This window comes from Panthera onca, chromosome B1 (assembly GCF_046562875.1).
Source record: "Panthera onca isolate mPanOnc1 chromosome B1, mPanOnc1 haplotype 2, whole genome shotgun sequence".
Lineage (NCBI taxonomy): Eukaryota > Metazoa > Chordata > Mammalia > Carnivora > Felidae > Panthera > Panthera onca.
In genome coordinates, this window is record NC_138342.1 from 160,156,160 (window position 1) to 160,178,152 (window position 21,993).

The window sequence follows — 21,993 nt, forward strand, 5'->3', positions numbered from 1 at the left end:
ACGAGCATTTCCGTCTCACAAATACTCAGTGTGAATGTTCCATCAGGACAGGCAGCTCAGCCCAGTCCCCAGAGGAAGGTACAGGACAGGGAAGAGGGACAGAGAGCCCAGAGGACTGCCTGGCACAGCCCTCCTGGGAGGGAGGTGGGAGAATGGGGGTGTCACGGGCTCTGTGCCTTCATTGCATCTGTCTAAGCTGGTGGAGCCCTGGAGAAACGTGACATATCGACCCAATTATGGGCCATTATCTCATGTACTGTCGTCCTGGGTCTGTGTTGGGATCCTGCCGCTGAAAGGCCACAAGGCACAGAGGGAGTTAGAAAACCTAAGAATTCAAAGGTGAACATCCAGGAGGGGGTCCCCACACAATAGAGGTGAGGACAGAGTAGCACATGGAGCTGGGAACCCTAGCTCCTGCCGGCTCAGAGTCTACACGTGTTACGGTCTTTATTCACCTGTAACTCTCTTCTAGCTGAGCAGGGAGACCGCTTTGGACAGTTTCTGCCTTCCCTGACTCTGTCAGAATAGGAGTCCTGGGTCCACTACCAGCTATGGTGTGGGAGTGGACATCTACAGAGGTTCAGCTCTGAAAGGGCCACGGAATCAAAATGAGAAAACCTCTTGATGATAAATTTCATATTAAAAAAAAAAAAGAAAAGAAAGCAGAATTGAAAAAAAATGAGAAAAACTCACAGGAAGTAAAATGTGGGGGGAACTATTGAGAGCCCTTCTCCTCTCCAAAAATTATAGATCATGGTGGTTTAAAATTTGGACTCTGGAGCCCAGAGTGCCTGGGTTCAAACCCTATTTCTATCACTTACTAGCTTGTATCCTTTGGACTATTAAGGTGCCTCTTCACGCCTCAGTTCTCTGCTAAAACATCCTCACCGTGTTGGGAGGCCTAAAGGAGCTAATTCTTGTAAAATGTAGTCAACAAGCAGGGCACCTGGGTGGCTCAGTCAGTTAAGCGTCTGACTGCGGCTCAGGTCACGATCTCACAGCTTGTGAGTTCGAGTCCAACATTGGGCTCTGTGCTGACAGCTCAGAGACTGGAGCCTACTTTGGATTCTGTGTCCCCCCTCTCACTCTCTCTGCCCTCCCCTGCTCACACTGTTTCTGTCTCTCTCTCTCTCAAAAAAAAATAAATAAACATTAAAGAAAAATTTTTTTAAATGTAGTCAACAAGTGCCTGGCACATAATAAGCACTCAGGAGATGTTAGGTGTCCTTCTGTGCAGGTCCCCTTGTGGTGGCTCTGGTCTGCTCCAGTCTCTGATGGAGGGGACACTGACCGTCACCCCATCTTCCACTCACTGCTGCTCCAAATGGAGGGGCTGGTCTCCCGTGGGGTGACCCATGTCAAGAGGCCCCAACTACCCCTTGACAAGGAGGACTGGATCAGCATCGAAGCTGGGGGCACAGAGAGGTTGGCTAGCAGCTAGAACCTAGCAAAGGCAAACTTCTTTTGAGAGCGACAGAGGAGATGTGAGCCCCAGACCCTTAGGGAATAATTATGGTTTAGTAGAGTCAGGTGGAGTCAGTCTCCCCTAAATGGGACTAAAACTTTTGGTAAGCTCCCTCTCTCTCTTGCTTCGGTAGGATCAATTCAGCCTCCTCTCTATTATCATGGTACCTTATCCCTATCCCATTGAAGAGTTCATCACACCATCCGGGTGTATTGAATTGGCCAAACTCCCTAGCCAGACTTCTGGAGATTGGGACTAAGTGTGAGTTCTCCCTCTGTCCCAAACAAACTTTGAAACAAAAAGATTTTCATGTAGGCCACTCATTCATCCCACCCTGCACCTCTGAGAACAGCTAAACCAGGAAGCATCCTGTGGGAAAAGCTTTGAGCGGTTCAGAGGAAAGAGCACCTGAAAAGCAGTCAGAGGGTAACTTCCCAGGCCTGGCCGTTTACTGCTCGTGACTCAGTTTCCTCATCCACACTTGTAAAATGGGAAAGTGACTCCTGCCCCCATTCACCTCCTCTGGGCGGGTATGGAAGTCAAACGTGATGCCAAGCAGGACAGGACAGCATTTTATAAATGTCCCCGTGAGGCACCTTGGTCCCACCTGTGGGGAAGCTCTGCCTCATTAAATGTCATGTGGCCTCTATACAGCCTCAGAGAGTTCATGTCACAGCGCAACTCCCGTCCAGACTTCTGACTGTCTTCGTTTAGCAAAAGGAATTGACAAAAGAAGCTGTGTGACCCAGGCCAGAGCCCTCTCCTCCTCCTCTCTGAGAAGTTTTCCTTGCCTGGGAGCAGGAGAGTTGAATGGCAGACCGTGCCTGTGGCCGTGGCTCTATCTCGACCCTTCCAAAGGAATGCGGTCTCAGCCTGCCTGCCGCCCCGCGGAGGGCTCCTGCTGGGGAGTCGGTGCCCCTTCTCTCTTACTCCATTTGCAATCACTATTTATTTATCTTTGGAAGTTGAAGGAACCAGAGCCTGCGGCCTGGAGAGACTGGTGGAGCCAGAGAGGGAAAGTGAAGAAGCCAGTGTCTGGGCCCAGTGTCTGCCACTGGGGGCCAGGAAGAGAAGGCGCTTCCCCACAGAGAGAGGTGGGAGACTGGATGAAAGGCCACAGTGCTGGAAAAGGTGCCACACACACCAACAAGGCCAAGAGCACAGAAGGAAGGCGGCAGATGGTGACCTTCTTAGGTGACACAGTAAAAGATGAGGAACAGGACTCCTGCCCATGGATCCCCCAACCCAGGCAGCCTGCTCCTCAGCAGCAAAGGGTCTATTAAGTGGCAGGTACGGCCACTTTGTGGAGAAACTGAGGGAGCAGACACACTGGACCACACTTCCCTTCTCCTCCGATCCCAGCCCCATTCCCAGCTTGCATTACAGCGCATCTAAGACCCTTGGTCAAACTTTCATTTCCATCCCCAGTTGTCAAGGTCAGACGCTACCCAAAGCCCCCAGCCCTCTGCCTATGGAAACTGAGTGCCCCTCTCTCACTCACTCATTCAAATGCCACAGCTGACATTCATAAACTAGGGGGCAGGCAGAGCCCCATCTTGACCCCAGAGACTAGAGATACTCCAGGATATTAGAGGCTGTGTTCAAAGTCAAATAGAGCTGTCTAGAATGAGGCTCTCCTGACTCACAGTGCAGTGCTCTTTCCACACCCTGGTAGGTTCCCTGCTGTTTCTCTTCCCATTTCCCTCATTCCCACTGCCTCCCAAACACACACGCGTGCCCCCACCCCACACGCACACGCACACACACATAAGAGGCCAGATCTAGCCTGTTGCCTTGGCCTTTGACCCCTCCTTGGCTGAGTGACAAGCACCCCCCGCTGCGTGAGGTCACCGGCGTCAGAGGAGGGTCTAGACTCCTAGGTCTGTGGGAGGGAGAGCCGGCTTCCAGACTAGCCCATCAGGTCAGGAGCCAAGCGAAGCTGAGTCTCAGCGACCCCAGGACGGTGAACGAAGTTCAATCACAATCCCAAACAGGCAGCACCAGGTATCTCCGGCCAAACCCGCAGGGCAATGAAAGACCCAGAACACGGGGGCGCGGGCTGGATGAGCTTGAGCCAGGGAGGGTTTTGTGGAAAGTGATGGTGGTTGACTCTGAGGTCCGAGATGGGGTGTGGAGAGGAAGAGTCCCGGCCCGGAGAAGAGGGGCGGGACGGAGAAAGTCTAGGTTCAGGGCGGGCTCGCGGGACAAACGGGGCCTCAGGCCGCCCGGCCCGCTCTCGCTCCCAGGAGGGCAGCGGCCTGGCTGCGTGTCGGGAGGCGCTAGGGCCTCGCGGACGGGAGAGCCGGCGAGGGGAGGGCGCCCTCCGCGGAGGGCGGGCGGGGGCCGGCGGCGGCGGGAGCGGCGCCGCGCAGGAGCTGCCTCCATCCATGGCACGGAGAGGCAGCGGCGGCGGCGGCAGCAGGAGCCCGGCGCAATCCGCTAGGTCCCGGCCCGGCAAGAAGGGAGCAGGCGTCGCGGAGCGGTCCGGCCTCAGCCGGCCCGGGAGCACGGCGCAGAGCCTCGGGCCGCGCCGCCGGGGGCCGCCTGCGCCGCGCTGACAGCCGCGCCCGCGTCCTCCCCGCCGGGGCGCTCGCCGGACATGCCCCCGGGGCGCGGCGGCGGGGACCCCGGGGCTTGCCTCCGCCCAGGGCCCCCCGCCCCGCCCTCGGACGCCCCGGGCCCCCGCTGAGCACGCCTCCCGCAAGCCCGGGTCCCTGTGGCCGGCGCGCAGACGGGCCCCAGCGCTGTGGGTCCCCGCGGGGCGATGGGCTGATGGGCGCCGCGGGACGCAGGATGCGGGGGGCGCCAGCGCGCCTGCTGCTGCCACTGCTGCCGTGGCTACTGCTCCTGGCTCCCGAGACCCGGGGCGCGCCCGGCTGCCCCGTGCCCATCCGCAGCTGCAAATGCTCGGGGGAGCGGCCCAAGGGGCTAAGCGGCGGCGCCCCCAACCCGGCGCGCAGGAGGGTGGTGTGCGGCGGCGGGGACCTCCCGGAGCCTCCGGAGCCCGGCCTTCTGCCTAACGGCACCGTTACCCTGTGAGTACCCTACTCGGCCGGCCCGAGCGCCGACGAGGGCGAGAAGGAAGACAGGACGGGAGGGGCGGGAAGAGGGGGACGGGACGTTGCCGCCGCTTCAGAGACTTTAGGACAGGCCTGCGTCCAGGCTCCGTGAAGGGAGGCTTGGAGAAGTACGGGAAGGATTAGGGCTCCGGGGTGTGGAAGGAGGAGGGGACTTCGGGGGCGGCTGCGCCCCAGAGAGAGGGACAGCGGGCGCCCACTCACCTGCACAGGTGAGGGGAATGCGCCCTGGCGGGATGCCCACGCCCCTCGACTTTCCAGTCTGGGCTGGTGTTGCAGACTTCGGGGACCTGAGGTGGGTGGGCTGGGGGAAGAAGGCTCAGGAAAGATCGACCCGCGGCCCAAAAGGTGGCTGTGGTTGTCACCTCGGAGGACGCGTCCTCGGCCGGGCTGGAGGAATCTCCCGGGTTCACCCCGCGGGCCTGGCTCCTCCAGTGGGGGGCGCCCCACCCGCCCCACGAGCCTGCCAGCCCCGCTTCCAGACTGTCTCCGCGGGACAGGCGGGAGGGAGGGCTCGGCAAATCTGTCCTTGGGATTGCGGCGCTTCTGGCCTGGATGAGACCCCGGCGTCCCGGTCGCCCTCTGGCCCCTCTCCCTCCGCGCGCGTCGGTGAAGTGAGCTGTGCGCCGGGTCCTGCATCCCGCCCTCTCCTTTACCTCCCCTGGGTACAACACGACCTTTGGCTGTTAATCGATTGACTTCTTCGCTCCAAGACTGCGAAGAAAGAAACCTGGCTGAGGGGGAGGCGGCTGCCTCCCAGCCTCCTTCCGTCATCCTGTTTCCTTTCTCAGCCAGGGCCCTCCCGAGCTCTCACTTTGCTGGCTACGAGCGCGGCTCGAACCACCACCCGCCCCCAAGCCTCCTTGATGGGGGCCTGAAGCCCCCACAACCGCAGGAGAATTAGCGACCCCGACCCGCGGCAGCGATTTCCTGCCCTGACCACGTGCTCCCAGCTCCACGCACGCCGTGGAGTGGAGGGTCCGGCCCTAGCCGCGGCCCATGCCTTTCCTGTCCCGGACCTAACCTGCATGCGCTTCCCCTTTCCTGGCTTCCTGACCCCAGTGGCAACCGTCCCCCGCCGCCCCTTGCCCAGAGTTGGGGCTGGCTCACAGTCTATCCTGATTGTGTCCAGAACAATACAGTAATGCCTCTGGTTGGGTGAGTTCAGAGGCTGCCGGCTTCCTGACAGGACACGACTGGTCAGCCTCTGACGTTGGCCGCCTGGCCTGCATTTTCCCCAGCTGGGGTGTGTGTGTGTGTGTGTGTGTGTGTGTGTGTGTGTGTGTGTGCGCGCGCGTGCGCGGGAGTGTATGTGTGTGCATTGGGGGGAGTGGAGGCAATGTGTCCGCTGGCTCCCACGTCTCAGCAGCAGCCCTGGGATGTGGCCGTGGCCTGGGAAGGCAGCTGTGGCTGCTCTTTCCTGGTCTCTTTGATTGTCCAGTGGTGTTGAAGGGTCCAGACAGGCCTGGGCATTCCCCGGCCCACTCAGTTCTGGAGGAGAAAAATGCTTGCTGTGTGGAATGGTTGGGCGGGAGTCTGTGTGAGTCCCCGCTGAGCAATGATAACTCAGTTCAAGAGAGGACTCTGTGTGTCTGTGCGTCTGTGCACTGGCTCTTGTGGCTGTGCTCACACACATATGGGGGACACCGTCGCTCTGTATGTCTGCTTGTTGGGATTAGGGAATCCTAACATACTGAAGGCAGAAAAAAGGGGGGGAAACATTAAAAGGTGGTTTTGCAGTACATCTTAGAATGATTTGGTAACTAATGCTTTCCAGCCATAGCTAATTCCCACCGACGCCACTGCAAGGAGTGAGTGAGTGGGCACAGCCAACTCTTGGTGAGAATATATTGTGACAGGGCAGCAGCAAACGTGACTGCTAGCTCACCTTCCCATCGCAAACCATTCCCAGAGGAAGGGCCTCTTCTTTGTCCCAGGCCACTGACCTGGCTGGCTTAAGATACCTTCCATAGGAACAGCCCCTGAGCCTGGCTGGACATCCCCACAGTGATGGCAGGGCAGGCCCTAGAAGCCCCTGAGAGCCCACTGGCCCATCAGCCTAGAGTGCGACTGAATCCCAGCCATGGACATATTTCTTAGGCTCTCCCTGCAGGCCCCACATAATCCTGATCCTGGTTGCTGGGCAGGGATTCTCTTCTCAGGGTTCAGCCATACCCATCCCTTCCCAGCATGCCTCTTGAGGGAAGAAGAGAGACAGGGCTGGGAAGGGGCTTCAGCCTGGCAGCAAAGCATGATGCTAAGAGCTTGGAAAACTTCTCCACACCCTCCCGAACTCCTCCTCCTTACTTTTTTTGTTTCCTTTCACCTTTTTGCCTGTCACCTGGTACAAACAATAGGACTTAGGCTGATGTTTGTTGTTTTTTGGTTTTGGTTTTGTTTTTTTTTTAATGCATCATGGCTTTACCTCCCTCCTCCCCTGTTTCCCTCCAGAATGGGCCACCAGGTTCCAGTCCCCCTCACACCCCACCCTGCTCAAGGGGACCCGGGACTCCCCCTTGGGAAACCTGGTAGACACCAGTGCTGGGATTACTCAGGCAAAGAAAGCTCTAGATCAGGTGCCTGTGTGCAAGGAGCCTCCCGTCTCTGCTCAGAGAGAGCTTGCAGGCAGTTCTGAGGCAATTCCATGAACAGCCCTATTTACCTCACTGAAAACCCTTCCACCTCCACCCCTATTATCTTAACTTCTGCCTTCTGTTTTTCTAGACCGTGTGCCCCCTCTCCCCACCCTTTGCTCTTTTCCCTTCTAATGGATTTTCATGCACAGTTTTCCAGGAAAGCAGAACTCTTGGCTCCCTTCCTGATCCATCGGTCCCACCCCTCAGCTCAGTCCACAGGACAGCCATGGGCACCGAGGCTCCTGTCCGGAGCAGGAGCCTTTATGGCTCTCCCCCAAGGGGGAAGGTCTCATGGGGGGTGTGGTGGGTGACTTGTTTTGGGGAGAGCCTGGGAGAGAGATGAGGAGCCCTGTGAACCCCCCACCCATTCCTGGGCAGCAGCTGATGGGCCTGCCCTCTGCTTGGCAGCTCTGGGAGTGAGAGGGAGGGGGAAGGGGTAATAAGGAATTCTAGGAAAGGACTGATAACAGATAACTCCAGAAGGAAATCTCCTGCGAGGACCTTGCAGGACATCTGAGCAGCCCCTCAGAGGATTCCAGCCACCACATAAATTCCTAGACCGTCTGCACTGAAAAGGCCCTTGCAGATCAGCAAATCGAGCCCTGCATCTCCCATCTTACAGGCTGAGCAAACTGAGGCCAGGATTAGCTGGTTGGGCTGCTTTCCATTCCTCTCAGGTGAGGGACTCAGTGCTCACCTGGCTTGATTTGGGACCCAGCGGACACAAAAGCTGCTTTCAAAAACCCAGTTCCTTCCCAGCAGAACCTTGGCCCTTTTGACCTGGGAACATTCCAAGGCTGGGTGCGGAGGGGGCAGGCGTGGTACTGGTCACTCCGGACTCTCCCAGAACCCACACACCCCCTCCGCACCGCCACCCGAGCCTCGCCTCCCGTTTCTGGGGCAGGGGGCGGCCCACCACGTCAAAAACCCGCATGGAAGAGAAGGGGCATTTGCCATTCAGACGCACCTAATGGTGGCTGGGTCCTTTTGCTGTGGGTTTGGTGGTCTTTAGGAGCAGCATGGGGGAAGGGGAGGCCCCTTCACAGCCCTTGCGCTTGCTCCAGTCTCAGGAAAGTGGTTCTCGAACACAGATCTCCCTCTGAAGCCCCAGCTCTGGACGGGGCCCTCCCCCCAGTGCCCCTCACCCCAGCCACCAAGATCCAGTTGGGGGAGTTTGGGGCAAAGTGTGCCAACGGCCAGTGCGCAGAGCCTGAAGGGAGTGGAAAGATGTTGGCTGGAGGGGCGGGCCCTCGCCAGCTTCCCCACCCCCTTCTCTTCCACCCTCTTTCCCCCATATGGTTCTCATAAGGTCTGGGCTCAGAGACAGCAGCCAGAGGAAGTGGCTGTGTACAGAGAGCTTTTGTGAGGGAGAGGAGGGGGAGGGGGAGAGAGCAGAGAGAAAGAAGGAAAGAAAAGAGGGAAGAGGCTGGGGGCCGAAGGTGGGAGGAGGCTACAAGACTCCCAACACACTACCTTCCCCTCCTGATGCAGGGTCTCAGCTGCACCAAGCCCGTGTGGGCTTCTGACCCCGCCTGTGTGAAATCAGGGGCCCAGAAGAAATCCAAGTTGCCCCCTGACTTTCCAACTACCTGCCCGGAGAAGCTGGAGGCAGCCAGCCCCTCCCTGGAGATCTTGGGGACTCTTGCTCTTAGGGCTCTTAGGGCTCTTGCTCTTAGGGTCCCTGCTCACATCTCAGGGCAAGCACTGGGCGGAGACCAGAGCCCTCTGGGGTTTACTGGTTGAGTCCTCATTGCGCCAATGAGACTGGAGAGGCCACCGCACTGAGCTCCAAAGACAACCCCTATAATTCAGCATCCCAGTGGTTCCAGGACCCAGAACGGGTAATTTGGCCTGAACTACTCAGAACATGTGCATGAACCCAGCTACTCCTGATCCCCAAGGAGGTCCCTTCCTGCTGACTACCATGGATCATCCTTCTGTGCTGGGGGATGGGGTGGTGGGCAATCCCCAGTCCTGGGGGTGAGTCTGAGAATTTCCCCCAAGGGCACAGGCAAACCAGTGTAATTTGAACCTGACCATAAATTGACCCTGAAATTGGGGGTCATGTTTTTAAAGGGAGAGAGTTTCCAAGTTTATGCCACATGAGAATCACTGGGATAAGAACCCTTTCTTGAGGGAGAAAAAGTTCCAGCCACCTCTGAGCTGATCCTTCCATTTAGTGGGCTCTCCTCACCGAAGCCCAGAGAGGGGAAGTGAGTTCCCCAAAGCCACACAGCCTGAACCAGTACGCCTCACTCCCTCTAAGGTATAGACCCCCCCCCCCCCCCCACTACTCCCTGGGATCAGACAGAGAGCAGGGGAGAAGAGGGGAGGGAAATGGCCCTGGGCTGAGGAACTAGAAGGCAAGTCCGGTAACTGCTAGGAAGGGGCTGCTTGGAGGGGCTGTTTATTTTCATTCCCCCAGCCCAGCCGCTCTGTTCTATTTAGAGCTCAGACACTGACAGGACAAAGCTGCCTCCTCCCCTTCCTCCCTCCTCTGGCGGGCCCCCATCCTTCCCAAACTCCAGAACATTCCTTTGCTTTTAGGACTGGTGATGGGGGTGGGGGGAGCAGAGAAACTGTGGAGTGTAGCAAAGTCAGGCAACCTCCCAGGACCCAGCTTCTCCAGCCCTTTGAGTGGGGAGAGGCGGGATGGAGGAGCAAAGGGGTGTGCAAGATGGATGGGGCCAGGTGAGGGGCAGGGGAACCAATCTGTCACAGAGGAGCAGGGAACGGGGTGGAGAGAAGCCTGAGGAGGGAGTTACAGCCTGACCATGAGGGGCCAGACATCTCCCAGCTGGAAAGAGAAGGAAGGTCCGAGAGCTGCACCCCCACCCACCCACCCAGGGCTCTTTGCCTGCTGGGAACCGTGTGGTGAGGCAGAAACTTCAGACTTCAGGCTCTAGGAGACACAGTATTCAGGATGGGAAAAACCATCAAATATAATGAGTGGGAGTCTTCTGTCCAAACCCTTCTTTTACTGAGAAGAAACCCCCAGAGAGGGGCTGACCTGCCCAAGATGACACAGCTCGGAGCCAGACCCAGGGTTCCTGCTCTCAGCCTCTTCCCATAGTGACAAATCAGAGACCGCATACCCCCCGGGGACAGGGCAGAGGAGATAATACTAATCCACTTCCTCCAAACGGACACATGAGCCAGGGTTAAGGGGTAGATAATAGCCTAGCAAATACCTGTGTGCTTAGGGGACCTCTGTACAGAATCACTGCAGAGTATTTGAAATCAGATGGACCCAGGGAAAGTGGTGTCTAAAGCATGCTTCCTGGTGTTTCTCTCCCTCCCTTGCACCACGCACAGCTTCAGGAGGATGCCACCCCTGTGGGGGTGGGTGATGTCTCAGGAGGGCTATACTGTGGAGCCAGCTTAGCTTGGAGAGGGATGGGAGCTGTCTCCAAGCTGTCAGGAGTGAGCTCTGCCCAGACGGAGCGGTAGGGGGCGGGGCGGGGCGGGGCGGGGGTGGGGGAGGGGCGTGGAGGAAGGAGGAAACCGGGGTTCAGTGTGAACTCTGTCCATCCACCACCCCCACATTCCCTGGAGCTCTGCCTCTCCGGATACCCATCCATTCATTCAGCCACCGCCTGCTGTTGACCAGCCCGGCGCCAGTGCCAGGAGGCGAGAGACCCGGTCTCTGACCTCAGGGGCCTTACAGTCGCATCATGGAGACTGGATACCGGCTCACAAAAGCAGGACAGGATTGGGGCCTCAGGGCTCCCAAGGAAAACTTCAGGGGTAGAAAGATTAAAGGACAAATTTGTACTTGGGTAAAAATGACTGATTTCAGATTGATCCTTTCAGGTTTATTTGTCTTTGAAAAGCATTTGAAAAGAAATCCATTTTCTTCACCCAAAACTATGCCCCCTCCCACCCCTACCCCAGGCTGAGATTTTAGGCCGTTTGAAGAAGCACTTAAGGTGGACTGGGAGTAACTTCCCAGTTTCTTCAAATCCAGGGACACACACACACAAACATTGCATCCTGTCTGACACATGGCCCTCCACCTTTCGTGAATGGAGGATTGTAGACGCAGTGTCTCATTGATGTTTGTAGTGCTATTGTGTTACACGGGGCTGAGCCCACAATGGGCGTTAGTGTAGATTTGAAGAATAAATGAATGAATGCCTAGGTGTGAATGATTATAGCAGACTCGATTCCATGGGCTCAAGCTAGGGTGTTGGGGCCCCCAGACCCCCATCAAGGCACACGGACCACCCAACCACAAAGACCTGTAGCACTTCTTCTCCAGTCAGTCCTCCCCATCTCAGCCCCAATTTCTTGGTCGTGCCTGCTCCCCACCAGGATAGGGTGCCCTTGTACAGAGGGTAGGTTAGAGAAAAGGAGACTAGAAGGCCCCACACATAGGAGCCATTCCAAGACTATCTTCTTTCCCAGCCTTGACCTCAGGCCCTTGCCTGGACAGTTCAGCTTCAAGGCTGAGATCAGAGACCATATCCAGACACAACCCCCTACAGCCCGAGGAAGCAAGTTCCTACCTAGGTCTCCTTCCAGTCAGGCCTCCAGCCAAGGGAGGGGATGGCAGGGAATTTCAGGAACACTGTATGTCTCCTCCAACATGTAAGTCCCCTGCAATCAGGCTGCATGGACATGAAGGGCAGCCCTGAAGAGAAGGGAAAGGAGGGGAAGCCACAGGAGGGCAGCCTTTCGTCTGAGGGTATATGTCAAGGCAGGGCCTGTGGACCAGAGGCAGTGTCACTTTTAGAGACCCTATTGTCATATCAGGCATACTGAAATGCACCCACGGCCTGCGAGGAACATAACAATCACTGCTAATCGACATAGTAGGACATTTGGTTGTTATTTAGTTAAGGGTTTGTTAATGTCAATTTTGCTTTTTATAGCATTTATATTTCAGAGGCAGTGATTATTTTTTCGTTTTCAGACATCTTTGTGGGCCCTGGAAGTGCTCAGAGGCCTTGGGCACTGTGCCCGCAGAAGGAGCTGGGAGTCTGGTTCCACTTGACCGTTCAGAGTGGCTGTGGGCCTGAGATCCCTCACTGACGGCGTCCCTAAGACACTGCCAAGGTGCCAGCAACAGATGTTGGAGACAGGTCCTCCTGAGCCCTGAGGGCCTTGAGGATGGTCTGAATTCCAGGCTCAGACTCCCTGGAGGGCACAGATTCCCCAAGTGTCCAGACGTGTGGTCCTCACACGGTGGAGGAGGGGGGTATGACATGTATGACTCTTCCTGCATCTGAGAGAACAATTTGGTTCAGGCATGTGTTGGCCCCATGTCCCACGGAGTGGTGCCCACATGACCCCTACGGGGTCATCTCTGATGTTGGGCTGGGATCTGGTGAGTTCCTGTGGCTGCCCAAAGGCCACAGGGCCTCTCTGTAGACGCCAGCCACTCGCTCCCTTGGCCTCCAGCCTCGTTAGCGGTAACTCTGCTTGCTCCTCTTCCCTAAAATAGGACCCTGGCTGGGAGAGAGTTCTGGAATAGACTCAGTATGCCCCCTCTCCTTGGCCAGATTTCAGACCCTAGGGTAAGAGAACAGGGGACTCCAGGGACCGGCCCCCCTTCCTGGGACTATGTGACGATGTCGGAGTGGTAGACGGGGAGGGAGGGAAGAAAAGCTGGAGAGGCCGGGTTGGGTGAGCCAGAGGTCCATGCAGCGGGGGCAAGCGTGGTTGGGAAGGAGATCCACCTGGCAGGCTCCCTGTGCTGTTGCAGGGCGAGGGGTTGGGGCAGGCTGAGGAAGTATCTGTCCGGTAGGGGTGGCAGGGTGGTTAAGATGGGCCCAAGCTGGCACTGTGTCTGTGAGGCTGGATGGAACCATGGACCAAGGCTCCCGATCCTTCCCTGCCTGATTGCCGGGGCCGCCTGGCCTGTTTTTGTCCCCTTGAGACAGCCTAGCGTGGTGGGAACATTCTTCTTCCCGTTGGAAGAGGCTGTGCATGTCTTCTTCAACCCCTACTAACTGCCAGCTTCCTACTTGCCCAAGACAACACTAGACCCAAGCACTTTCTGTCCCAAATCACTGCCCTCTCCACCCCACCAGACTCACAAAGGGCACCTCCTGAGAACTGAACCAACAAGCACAGCCGAAGCCATTTTCTGGATAATCTGGATCCAAAGCAAAATTTCCTCAGCCCCATCTAGGTTGTAAAGACCAAAAGATCCAATTCTGGGTATTTGGGGACTTGGATCATACAGATATCTGCCTGAAGTTTGTCCAAGAACTAGAAATATGGCAAGAAGGAGACCCATGCGAGGAGAAGGGTGAACCAGTTTGCCTGGTGTCCCTGCTTTCATGAATGTCTTATAGAGAGTGGGTATGGGGGAGATCAGGGACATGTTCTCTGCTACAAGAAAAGTATCTCATTTCAAGACAGCGTTTGCACCGGGCTAGTCAAACCGGAAGCGTGGGCTGCAGCTGACCCCCCGCCCCCGCACCTCCCCAGCACAACAGGGGCTGTCTCAGAGAGAGGGGGCCCTGCCAGAGAGGGATAGGACACCAAGAGATGAGTTGGTCCTTTTCTGGGCCATAGGCTCATCCTCACCTGACTCTGGGCTGGTCCCCAATCCTTTGCTCTGCCCCCACACGCCCCCCCCCACCCCCCACACAATTTCCTCAGTATCTCTCAAGCAACCCAGACTTCCTCCTGGGGAGGTGCTGGCCACAAGGAAACTGGATAAGGGTTAAGCCACTAGCCACATGTGGTTCCTGAGCACCTGTAAGGTGGCTGGTCTGAATTGAGATATGCTGGAACAGTAGAATACTCGCAGATTCCAAAATCTGAGTACCAAAAACAGAAAAAAGGAAAACGTCTCATTACTAATTTTGTATATCGATCGCATGTTGAAATGCTAACATTTTAATACTTTGAGTTAAATAAAATATATTATTAGAATTAATTTTTAAACTTAAAAAAAATGTGGCTACTAGAACATTTGAAATTACGTATGCAGCTCACACTATACTTCTATTGACCAGCTCTGGGTTAAAGAATTTGGGGTATGCAAAAGGTGTTCAAAGGTTAAAGGCTGAAGAGTCTGAAGAATGTGGGGTGCACCCCAACGCCACCTTTAGACCTGTCTAGACAGGATTCTCAAATTAGGATCCCAGGTCTTAATCTCAGGGGATTGGGAGTTGGAAGACTTTTTTTTTTTTTTAATTTTCTGTTCAATGATATTTAAACAAAATTCTTTTGCAGATAATTTTGAGATAATTATTAGAAGGTATTTTCATAGTGTAAGATTTTCATTTCCAAAGTCAATATTTCTCAAACTAGAATCCTCAGACATATTCTCAGGAAAGAAGATATTTTTTCCTCCCTTTACCAGGTCTCTGCTCAAGTTTGAGAAATAATGTTCTCGGGCTTCCCCCTTCATGAACAGGCTTGTGATAATTCAGGAGCCCTGTTTCTCTCTCCTACCATACCCTCTCCCTCCTCCTCCCCCTCCCCTGTACCCTCAGCCTTATCAGCATCCCATTCCCCACAAACCCAAGGAGGGGGCAGTCCCTGGGGGACACCCTTGGGGTTGGGGGGGGGAGGTTGAAACCTATGCCCTTTCTCCACTATTCTTCCTGACACTTCTAAAAACACCAAGGGGTCCTCTCTCACCTTCTCTGACATTTAATGCAACCTCTAAACCTCAAACTCTGAGCATACAAAGGGAATGAACAAGAGATGAGGCGAGATGGGCTTTGATTTAAAAGTCACACCGTCAAGAGCCCGTCACCATGGAGGGAGCCCCTGCAGCCCCACCAGGGCCTAAATGAGACCATTAGAGACCCTAAGAACTGACAAGATTATTTATGATTTATAACCACCATGTGTAATGCGATTTAAAATCATCCTAATCAATCAGGGGCACCTGGGTGGCTCAGTTGGTTAAGTGTCTGACTCTTGGTTTCAGCTCTGGTCATGATCTCTTGGTTTCTGCGTTCAAGCCCCACATCAGGCTCTATGCTGACAGTGCGGAGCCTGCTTGGGATTCTCTCTCTCCCTCTCTCTCTGCCCCTCCCCTGCTCACTCTCTCTCTCTCTCAAAATAAATAAGTAAACTTTTTAAAGTTTTAAAATCATCCTAATCCATAAAATGAGAATAAAGGGGTCAATGTGAGTTCTAATTATTCATATAATGACAACTGTGATGTACTTTTTGAAATGTCAAGGGTGTGTGTGTGTGTGTGTGTGTGTGTGTGTGTGTGTGAGCCCTTTGGAAACCCAGCATCCCCTCCCCCGCAACGCTTTCACACAGTCACTATTCAGGCCCTGCTAGGAAGTGTCACTGTTGAAAGGACCCTTAGTTGGGGACCAGAAGGGTGGGAGGGGTCTATCTGGAGAGCAGGGAAGGGAGGGAGCCCCCTTCCACTCTAGCCTCCATCCTGGCCGTTGTCTGTCCTCCATGAGCCTCTTGAAGGTGGAGTATTGGAATGTCAGCTGTCTGGGGCCATCTCACACCTGTCTTGATATATTCACCTACCCACTTCCAGTAAGCTTGTGGGCAGAACTCTTGACAGCTGCTAGCATGCCTTGTCCCCACCCCCGTCCCCCAAGATCTCTTTTACTGTCCATCCCAGAGGCTGCCCACTCGAGAGAAGATTCCAGACCTACAACTCTGGCCTTTCCATGTCCACCAATAGGAGCAAAGAAGTGAAACCCTTTGTTTCAGCCCAGAGCAGGCAAGAGTTTGGGCTGAGAGGCTCATTAAAGCGTTTTAATAAGCAATTAACTCAAAGGATGAGCCCTTTGGCTGGTCTGGAACTTCCTCCTCCCAGGGAGGGAGTCTGGCAGAGAAAGGCTAAGTGGGTGGGCAGAGTGGGTTTAGTCAGTAGCTTGGGGCCCCTCTCCTCCCCCTCTAAATACAAATAAATAAACAGAACTCAGAGTGGGCAGAGGCAAAGGCCAAGGCCCGGGCTTCCACCAGGCACAGGGCTCTATCGGTTTTCTGTCGAGGCCGAAGCCAGGCTTAGGGAGGCAAGGGTACGCAGTCCCTCTGAACTGGGGGCCTTCGAGGGCTGGGAACAGTCCCCTCCTGTGAAGTCCTCGGCTCACAGAGTGTTGCCCAATGATGGGCAGCTCCTCCCACCTGCCTCCATACCTACTGGACCTCCTGTTCCACCTGCCAGAGCCCTGACCCAATTCAGACCATTCCCCTTACCACTCTCCTCGGGGTATGGGGCTGAAGACCTGAGAAAGAGCCCTGGAGGGCAGGAGGAGGGCGCTGCGGCTCCGGCAGTGGTTCTAAGGTGTAAAGGGGCCATCGCAACTCGACACCTGTTCAGCCCACTTACATAGAGTCCTGAGTCAGATGCGGGCCATGGCAGGGAACCCAGGGCAGGTGAATATCTAATTTGGGGCTCAGTGGGCTAACCAATCTGCTTGAACCATTCACTGGCTCTTTCCTAGAGGGGGTGGGGCTACTGTCTTGCACCATTTACAAGAAAGGGGGCACCATTTACACAGAAAGCAACATGGTTGTAGTGGTGAAACCGCATCCCCGCTCCAGCCACACTTTCTGGCTTGTAACAGCACGTTCTCCTGTCTGTGTTCTCTCTGTTCCTTCAGGCTCTTGAGCAACAACAAGATTACTGGGCTGCGGAATGGATCCTTCCTGGGACTGTCCCTGCTGGAGAAGCTGTAAGTGTTGGGGCAAAGTGGGGCGGAGGTGGGGGATAACGGTCATGGGCAAAAAGTCAGTCCAGGCAGGAGGGGGAACACTGGGTGCTGAGGGACTTCTCAACCCTAGGACCTGCTGGCTAAGCAGAGCCCAGAGTCAGACCCGCGAGACTTGACCACCAGGTGAAGGGTATAGAGAGAGACCGGCTCCTTCAACCAGTGACGGCAGCGAGAAGTAGGGAAGCCTCGCTGGTTTAGGCAACGATGGGGCTAAGGGAAGTTCATTAACGCTCTTTAATGAGCAATTAGCTGTGAGGGCTGAGCCCCTTAGCTGGCCAGATGCCATCTCCCCCATCCAGCTGGGGGCCCAGCATAAAGGGCTGAGGAGGATTTAGTGTGACTGGGGCCTCTTTCCTTGTCTCCCCCCAGCCAAACAAACCAACAGACAAAACCCCAAGGGGCTAGCGCCTGGGCCGAGGGTGGGAAAGTGGATTACATCCAGAAGGCCCCCACCCGCACTGCCCCGGTCTGGAGCTGCGTCCTGCCCTACAGGCCCAGGCAGGCTGGCCTTGGACTCAGGACTGCAAGGACCCCGCTGGCCAGGAAGAACTTTTTTAACAGAGTTGGGGACCTGACTCAGTCGAGGGCAAGCCACTTAACCTGCCAAACGAGCCCCTCTGTCAACTCCCTGTTCAGCTGACCGGCTCCAGGAACCATAGCCTGTACGACAGCTTTAGGTCCTGCCTCCCACAGGACATCTGGGCCCCCGTCCCTCCTGGAGCCCTATCCTTGCTTCTTTCCGCCCCTTCGGCACCCTCTCTCCTACCTCTGCTCCTACCCTGCTGGGCATTCCTAAATCCTTCAACAGGGCCCCTGCCCCTCTAGTACCATTTCACCCGACAGGCTTGGATCAGTGTGATGGGGGATACAGAAGAATCAGGGGGAAGCCTGCTCTCAAAGAGCCAGAGATTACAGTCTAGTGGAGACTACGACAATGCCATGTGTGTTAGAATTAAGGAGGTTGGGGTTTCCCTAGTGCCCAAAGGAGGAACCTCACTGATCTGTGAGGGCTGGAAAATTCAAGGGCAATTGGGATGCAGTATCTACATGACATGGAGTTTAGATCGTTAACCATGACCATGATCTTATGAGATCATCTCTATTACCACCCACTTCACAGGGGAAGGGAAAGCCTCTCCTCCAAAGTCCCCAGGGCCATAAGGAAAGCTCAGAGGCCTGGCTGGGCTAGTAGGGGTGGAAGGAGCAAGCCCACGTTCCGGGTGGAAAGGCAGAGGACGTTCTCTCCGATCTGAGGCATGCTCGGGTGGGAGGGGGTCTCAGGATGTTGACTGTGCAAGCACACAGCTCCGTGACCAGGTCCCTCTACCATCTGCTCTGCAGCTCACAGGCAGGGTGGTCCAGACAAGGTAGAAAGGACTGCCACCAAGCTGCTATTAAAAAGTCTCCTTGGGTACGAACAAATAGGGAAAACTTTTACCTCCCACACGCAATTAAGCGTGCGGATGCTCGGATTCCTGCACTCAGCCCAGGCTTGGTCTTAGAGGGCTGTGGGGCCGGAAACCTCGTGCTCCTTCCAGGGATCTTTTGGAGGATGACAAACTAGAGCTGCCTCCAGCCCTTTGCCCTGCCCCCACCAGAGCTGACCACCGCCCAGAGCTGCTCTCCCTTCTTAGCTCCAGCGAGAGCTGCTCTGAGCCTCCCGTGGCCCCACTAAAGTCTTCCCATCTTTACCCTCTCACTTTATCAAAGACCCACAGGGGTCTCCCTGCTTCTCATCCTTCAGTCTCATGAGAGTAAATGTTCTGATAAAGAAAAAAGACAGTCCTTTCCTTCCCACCCATGCCACCACACTGAACCCCGCCCCCCCCCCCCCAGCACCACGGACTCAGGTCACTGCACAGCAGGTGCTTTCAAAGCATGGGAAGCCATCAGAGAAAGATGAGAGTAGTCAAAGAATAATGACTGACTGCCACATCATGTGGTGTGGCAGGCGCACAGGGCAGGAGACAGATGAGAAGTCAGAATCCTGAGTGTGAGCCCTGCTTGGAGGTTAGGAATCATCCAAGGTCTTCATTCTAGAGCCCTGTTTGTGTGCTGAGCTCTGTTCTAGGCACTAGGAGTGAACACAGCAAACCAAGTGCCTGCCCTCATGGAACTTACCCTCAACTGATGGGACCCGGAAAACAGCAAATAAATGTACAAAGATATCAGGAAATGATAAGTACTACAAAGAAACCCAACGCAGGGTGAAGGGGGGAGAAAGCAATGGCAGAGGGGAAGCCTGCTACTTTATGTATCGAGGTCAAGGAGGGACTTGCTGACAAGATGACTGAGCCCAAGACCTAAGGAAGGGAAGAATCTGGAGGGGAAGGCCCTACATCCACAGTATGCCTAGTGGGTCTGAGAAGCAGAAGAAGGACATGTTGGGGCTCCTGGGTGGCTCAGTCAGTTGAGCGCCTGACTTTAGCTCAGGTCATGATTTCAGTTTGTGAGTTTGAGCCCCACATTGGGCTCTGCTCTCAGTGCAAAGCTGGCTTCAAATCCTCTGTCTCCCTCTGTCTCGCTCTGTCTCGCTCTCTCTCTGCCCCTCCCCCACTCATCATTTTTCTCTCTCTCTCTCAAAAATAAACATAAAAAAAAGAAGAAGAAGGACATGTTAATGGGGGGTAGTAGGAAATGAAGTCAGAGCGATGCAGGCGTGGGTGCCAGGTCTGGGACCTCAGTTTCCTCATCTGTAACAAAAGGGGGAACAGGGTGATTTGTAAGGCACATTATGGATTTTAAACTCTATGATCTTGGGGTGTGTGTGTGTGTGTGTGTGTGTGTGTGTGTGATACCCACAGGTGCTGCTTGAGAAAGAAAAAAAATCAAAGCGCCCAATGATGCAGCCAGGCTTTCCAGAAGAGGGGAGGCCTCTGGGCAGAGGGGTGTGCTGTGTTCAGTAGGTGCTCATGCTTCTCAAGGATAGAAGGCAGTGCAGGGGCCAGAGGAGCCCAGGATCTCCAGGCCAGCTGATCACTGCATCAGTCAGGTTCTCCAGAGAAATAGAACCAATAGGAGATGTGTGTGTGTGTGTGTGTGTGTGTGTGTGTGTGTGTGTGTATCTGTATAAAGAAATTATTTTAGAGGCGCCTGGGTGGCTCAGTCAGTTAAGCGTCTGACTTCAGCTCAGGTCACTATCTCTTGGTCCGTGAGTTCGAGCCCCGCGTCGGGCTCTGGGCTGAGGGCTCAGAGCCTGGAGCCTGCTTCCGGATTCTGTGTCTCCCTCTCTCTCTGCCCCTCCCCCGTTCATGCTCTGTCTCTCTCTGTCTCAAGAATAAATAAATGTTAAAAAATTTTTAAAAAAATAAAAAAAGAAATTATTTTATTTTAGTTATTTATAAAGAGATTTAATTTAAGGAAATGGTCTGTGTGATTGTGGTAGCTGGCAAATCCAGAATCTGTAGGGCAGGCCAGCAGGCTGGAAAGTCAGGCAGGAGTTGATGCTTTAGTCTCGAGATGGAATTTCTTCTCCAGGAAACTTTTTTGCTAATCTTAAGCCCTTCAACTGATTGGATGAGGCCCACCCATATTGCCAAAGGTAATCTCCTTTAAAGTCAATTGATTTGTAGACTTTAGCCACATGTACAAAATACCTTCACAGCAACACCTTCATTCATGTTTGAGTAAGTTACAAGGTGCCATAGCCTGGCCACGTGAACACATAAAACTTAGTCTTCAAAAACCACTGTCCCACTATCCCAGGGATGGAGAGAGATCCTTGCCCCACTCCCAGAGATGCTAATGAATCATGTTGGAAGGGGGCTGGGAATTTTTTACAAGGTATGCAGACGATTCTCATGCTCATCCGAGGTTGGGAACCAGTGGACCAGATGACCCCTAGACTGTGGGCCTATTCATCACAAATGAGATGCTGTGGCCTGGCGTGCAGTTGGTGCCAGGAAACACTGATCTCTCTGTGCTGGCAAGCTCAGACGTCCAGGCTTGGGCAGCTGAGTCCATGGCAGCCTAACATCCCAGAGCCTGTGAGCAGCAAGTCCCGTGGGAGGGTTGGGGCCTGGCCTAATAATGGAAATGGCAGGTCGAGGCTGCAAAAAATGCCGTCATTGCCTCCTTGTGCTGAGCGCCCCTCTGGCCTTTGAAAATTGGTTAAGTATAAGCATATGGGGGGAGTAGGCCTGGTTAATGCATAGCAGGACCTTGAGGCTGGGAGGAGTACAGAGAGAGCGCCAAGTGGGAACGTGCCTGAGATGATCTCAGGGGAGGACAGGTGCTCAAGAGAGCACCTGGGGTGAGAGGAGAGATGGGGGACACCCTTTGTGGGGCTCTGTCGGCCAAGAAAACCTGAAACAGAGTCCAGCAGAGCAGTTCATGGCCAAGGAGTGTACAGAGTCATCCAGATGGGTGTGAGAAACCCTGTCTCTGAGCCCTCCCCTCTGTGTCCCAGCTCCCCTCGGCATGGACAAGCCTGTCCTTTGCAGAGGAAAGACTTCTGGGGTGGGGAGGTCTTGAAGGGCATAGAACTCCACTCTGGAGTAAGCGAGGTCTGGGATTGGATCCTGCCTCTACCATTTACTTTCCGGGTGTCTGTCCAAGCCTCGGGTTTCTACCCTGGAAAAGGGCGGTGTGGGACTCCTGGACAGGCTGTTGTGGGGACAGCAAGGGCTGTCAGTAAATGGCCATTCTGTTCCCTTCTCGGAAGAGTGTGAAATTGCAAGATGTTATGTCGGCAGCCCCTCGTTGCATAGGATCTGCCCAGAGCGCCCCAGCCTTGGGTGGACAGTCAGGTAGCTGAAACGTGGGCGCCAGAAATACTCACGGATGGCCCGTTCCTCTGGTCCCTCGCATCTCTGCCCACATCCCCCACCACACGCATTCAACAGAGAGCAGGCCACCAGAAGACCTTTCAGGGCTCCGAGGGTGCCACGGTCACAGTGAGAAGCCCCCCAAACGGGGACCAAGTGGGCTACAGGACAGGCAGCCCCCAGAAGAGGCCAAGGGAGAGAGCCTGGGCATGCAGGCGAGTCAGTGGCTGTGTGTGGACACAAGCCCGTAGAGGCTTGTGCATGCCTGGAGGAGAGGGCCTGGTGAGGGGAGCCTGGTCAGCCCCAGGATGATTTGTCATTGCCTAATGAGATTAATGAGCCCCGGGGGCTGGTATGCAGCAGTGCCGGGCACTCATTAGAAGCAGA

The 21,993-nt window shown here is 55.0% G+C and overlaps 1 protein-coding gene across 2 annotated transcripts in view; it reads left to right on the top strand.

Annotated features, from left to right (window-relative positions):
• The first annotated feature begins 3,787 nt into the window (after positions 1-3,787).
• The window catches only part of ADGRA2 (adhesion G protein-coupled receptor A2), a 35,490-nt gene continuing 17,284 nt past the window's right edge, over positions 3,788-21,993 (top strand). For both annotated transcript variants that reach the window (XM_078445555.2, XM_078445556.2), the window contains exons 1-2: positions 3,788-4,500; positions 16,730-16,801. In XM_078445555.2, the coding sequence (XP_078301681.2) occupies positions 4,238-4,500; positions 16,730-16,801 (335 nt within the window). In that variant the 5' untranslated portion in view covers positions 3,788-4,237. The remainder of the gene's footprint in view (positions 4,501-16,729; positions 16,802-21,993) is intronic.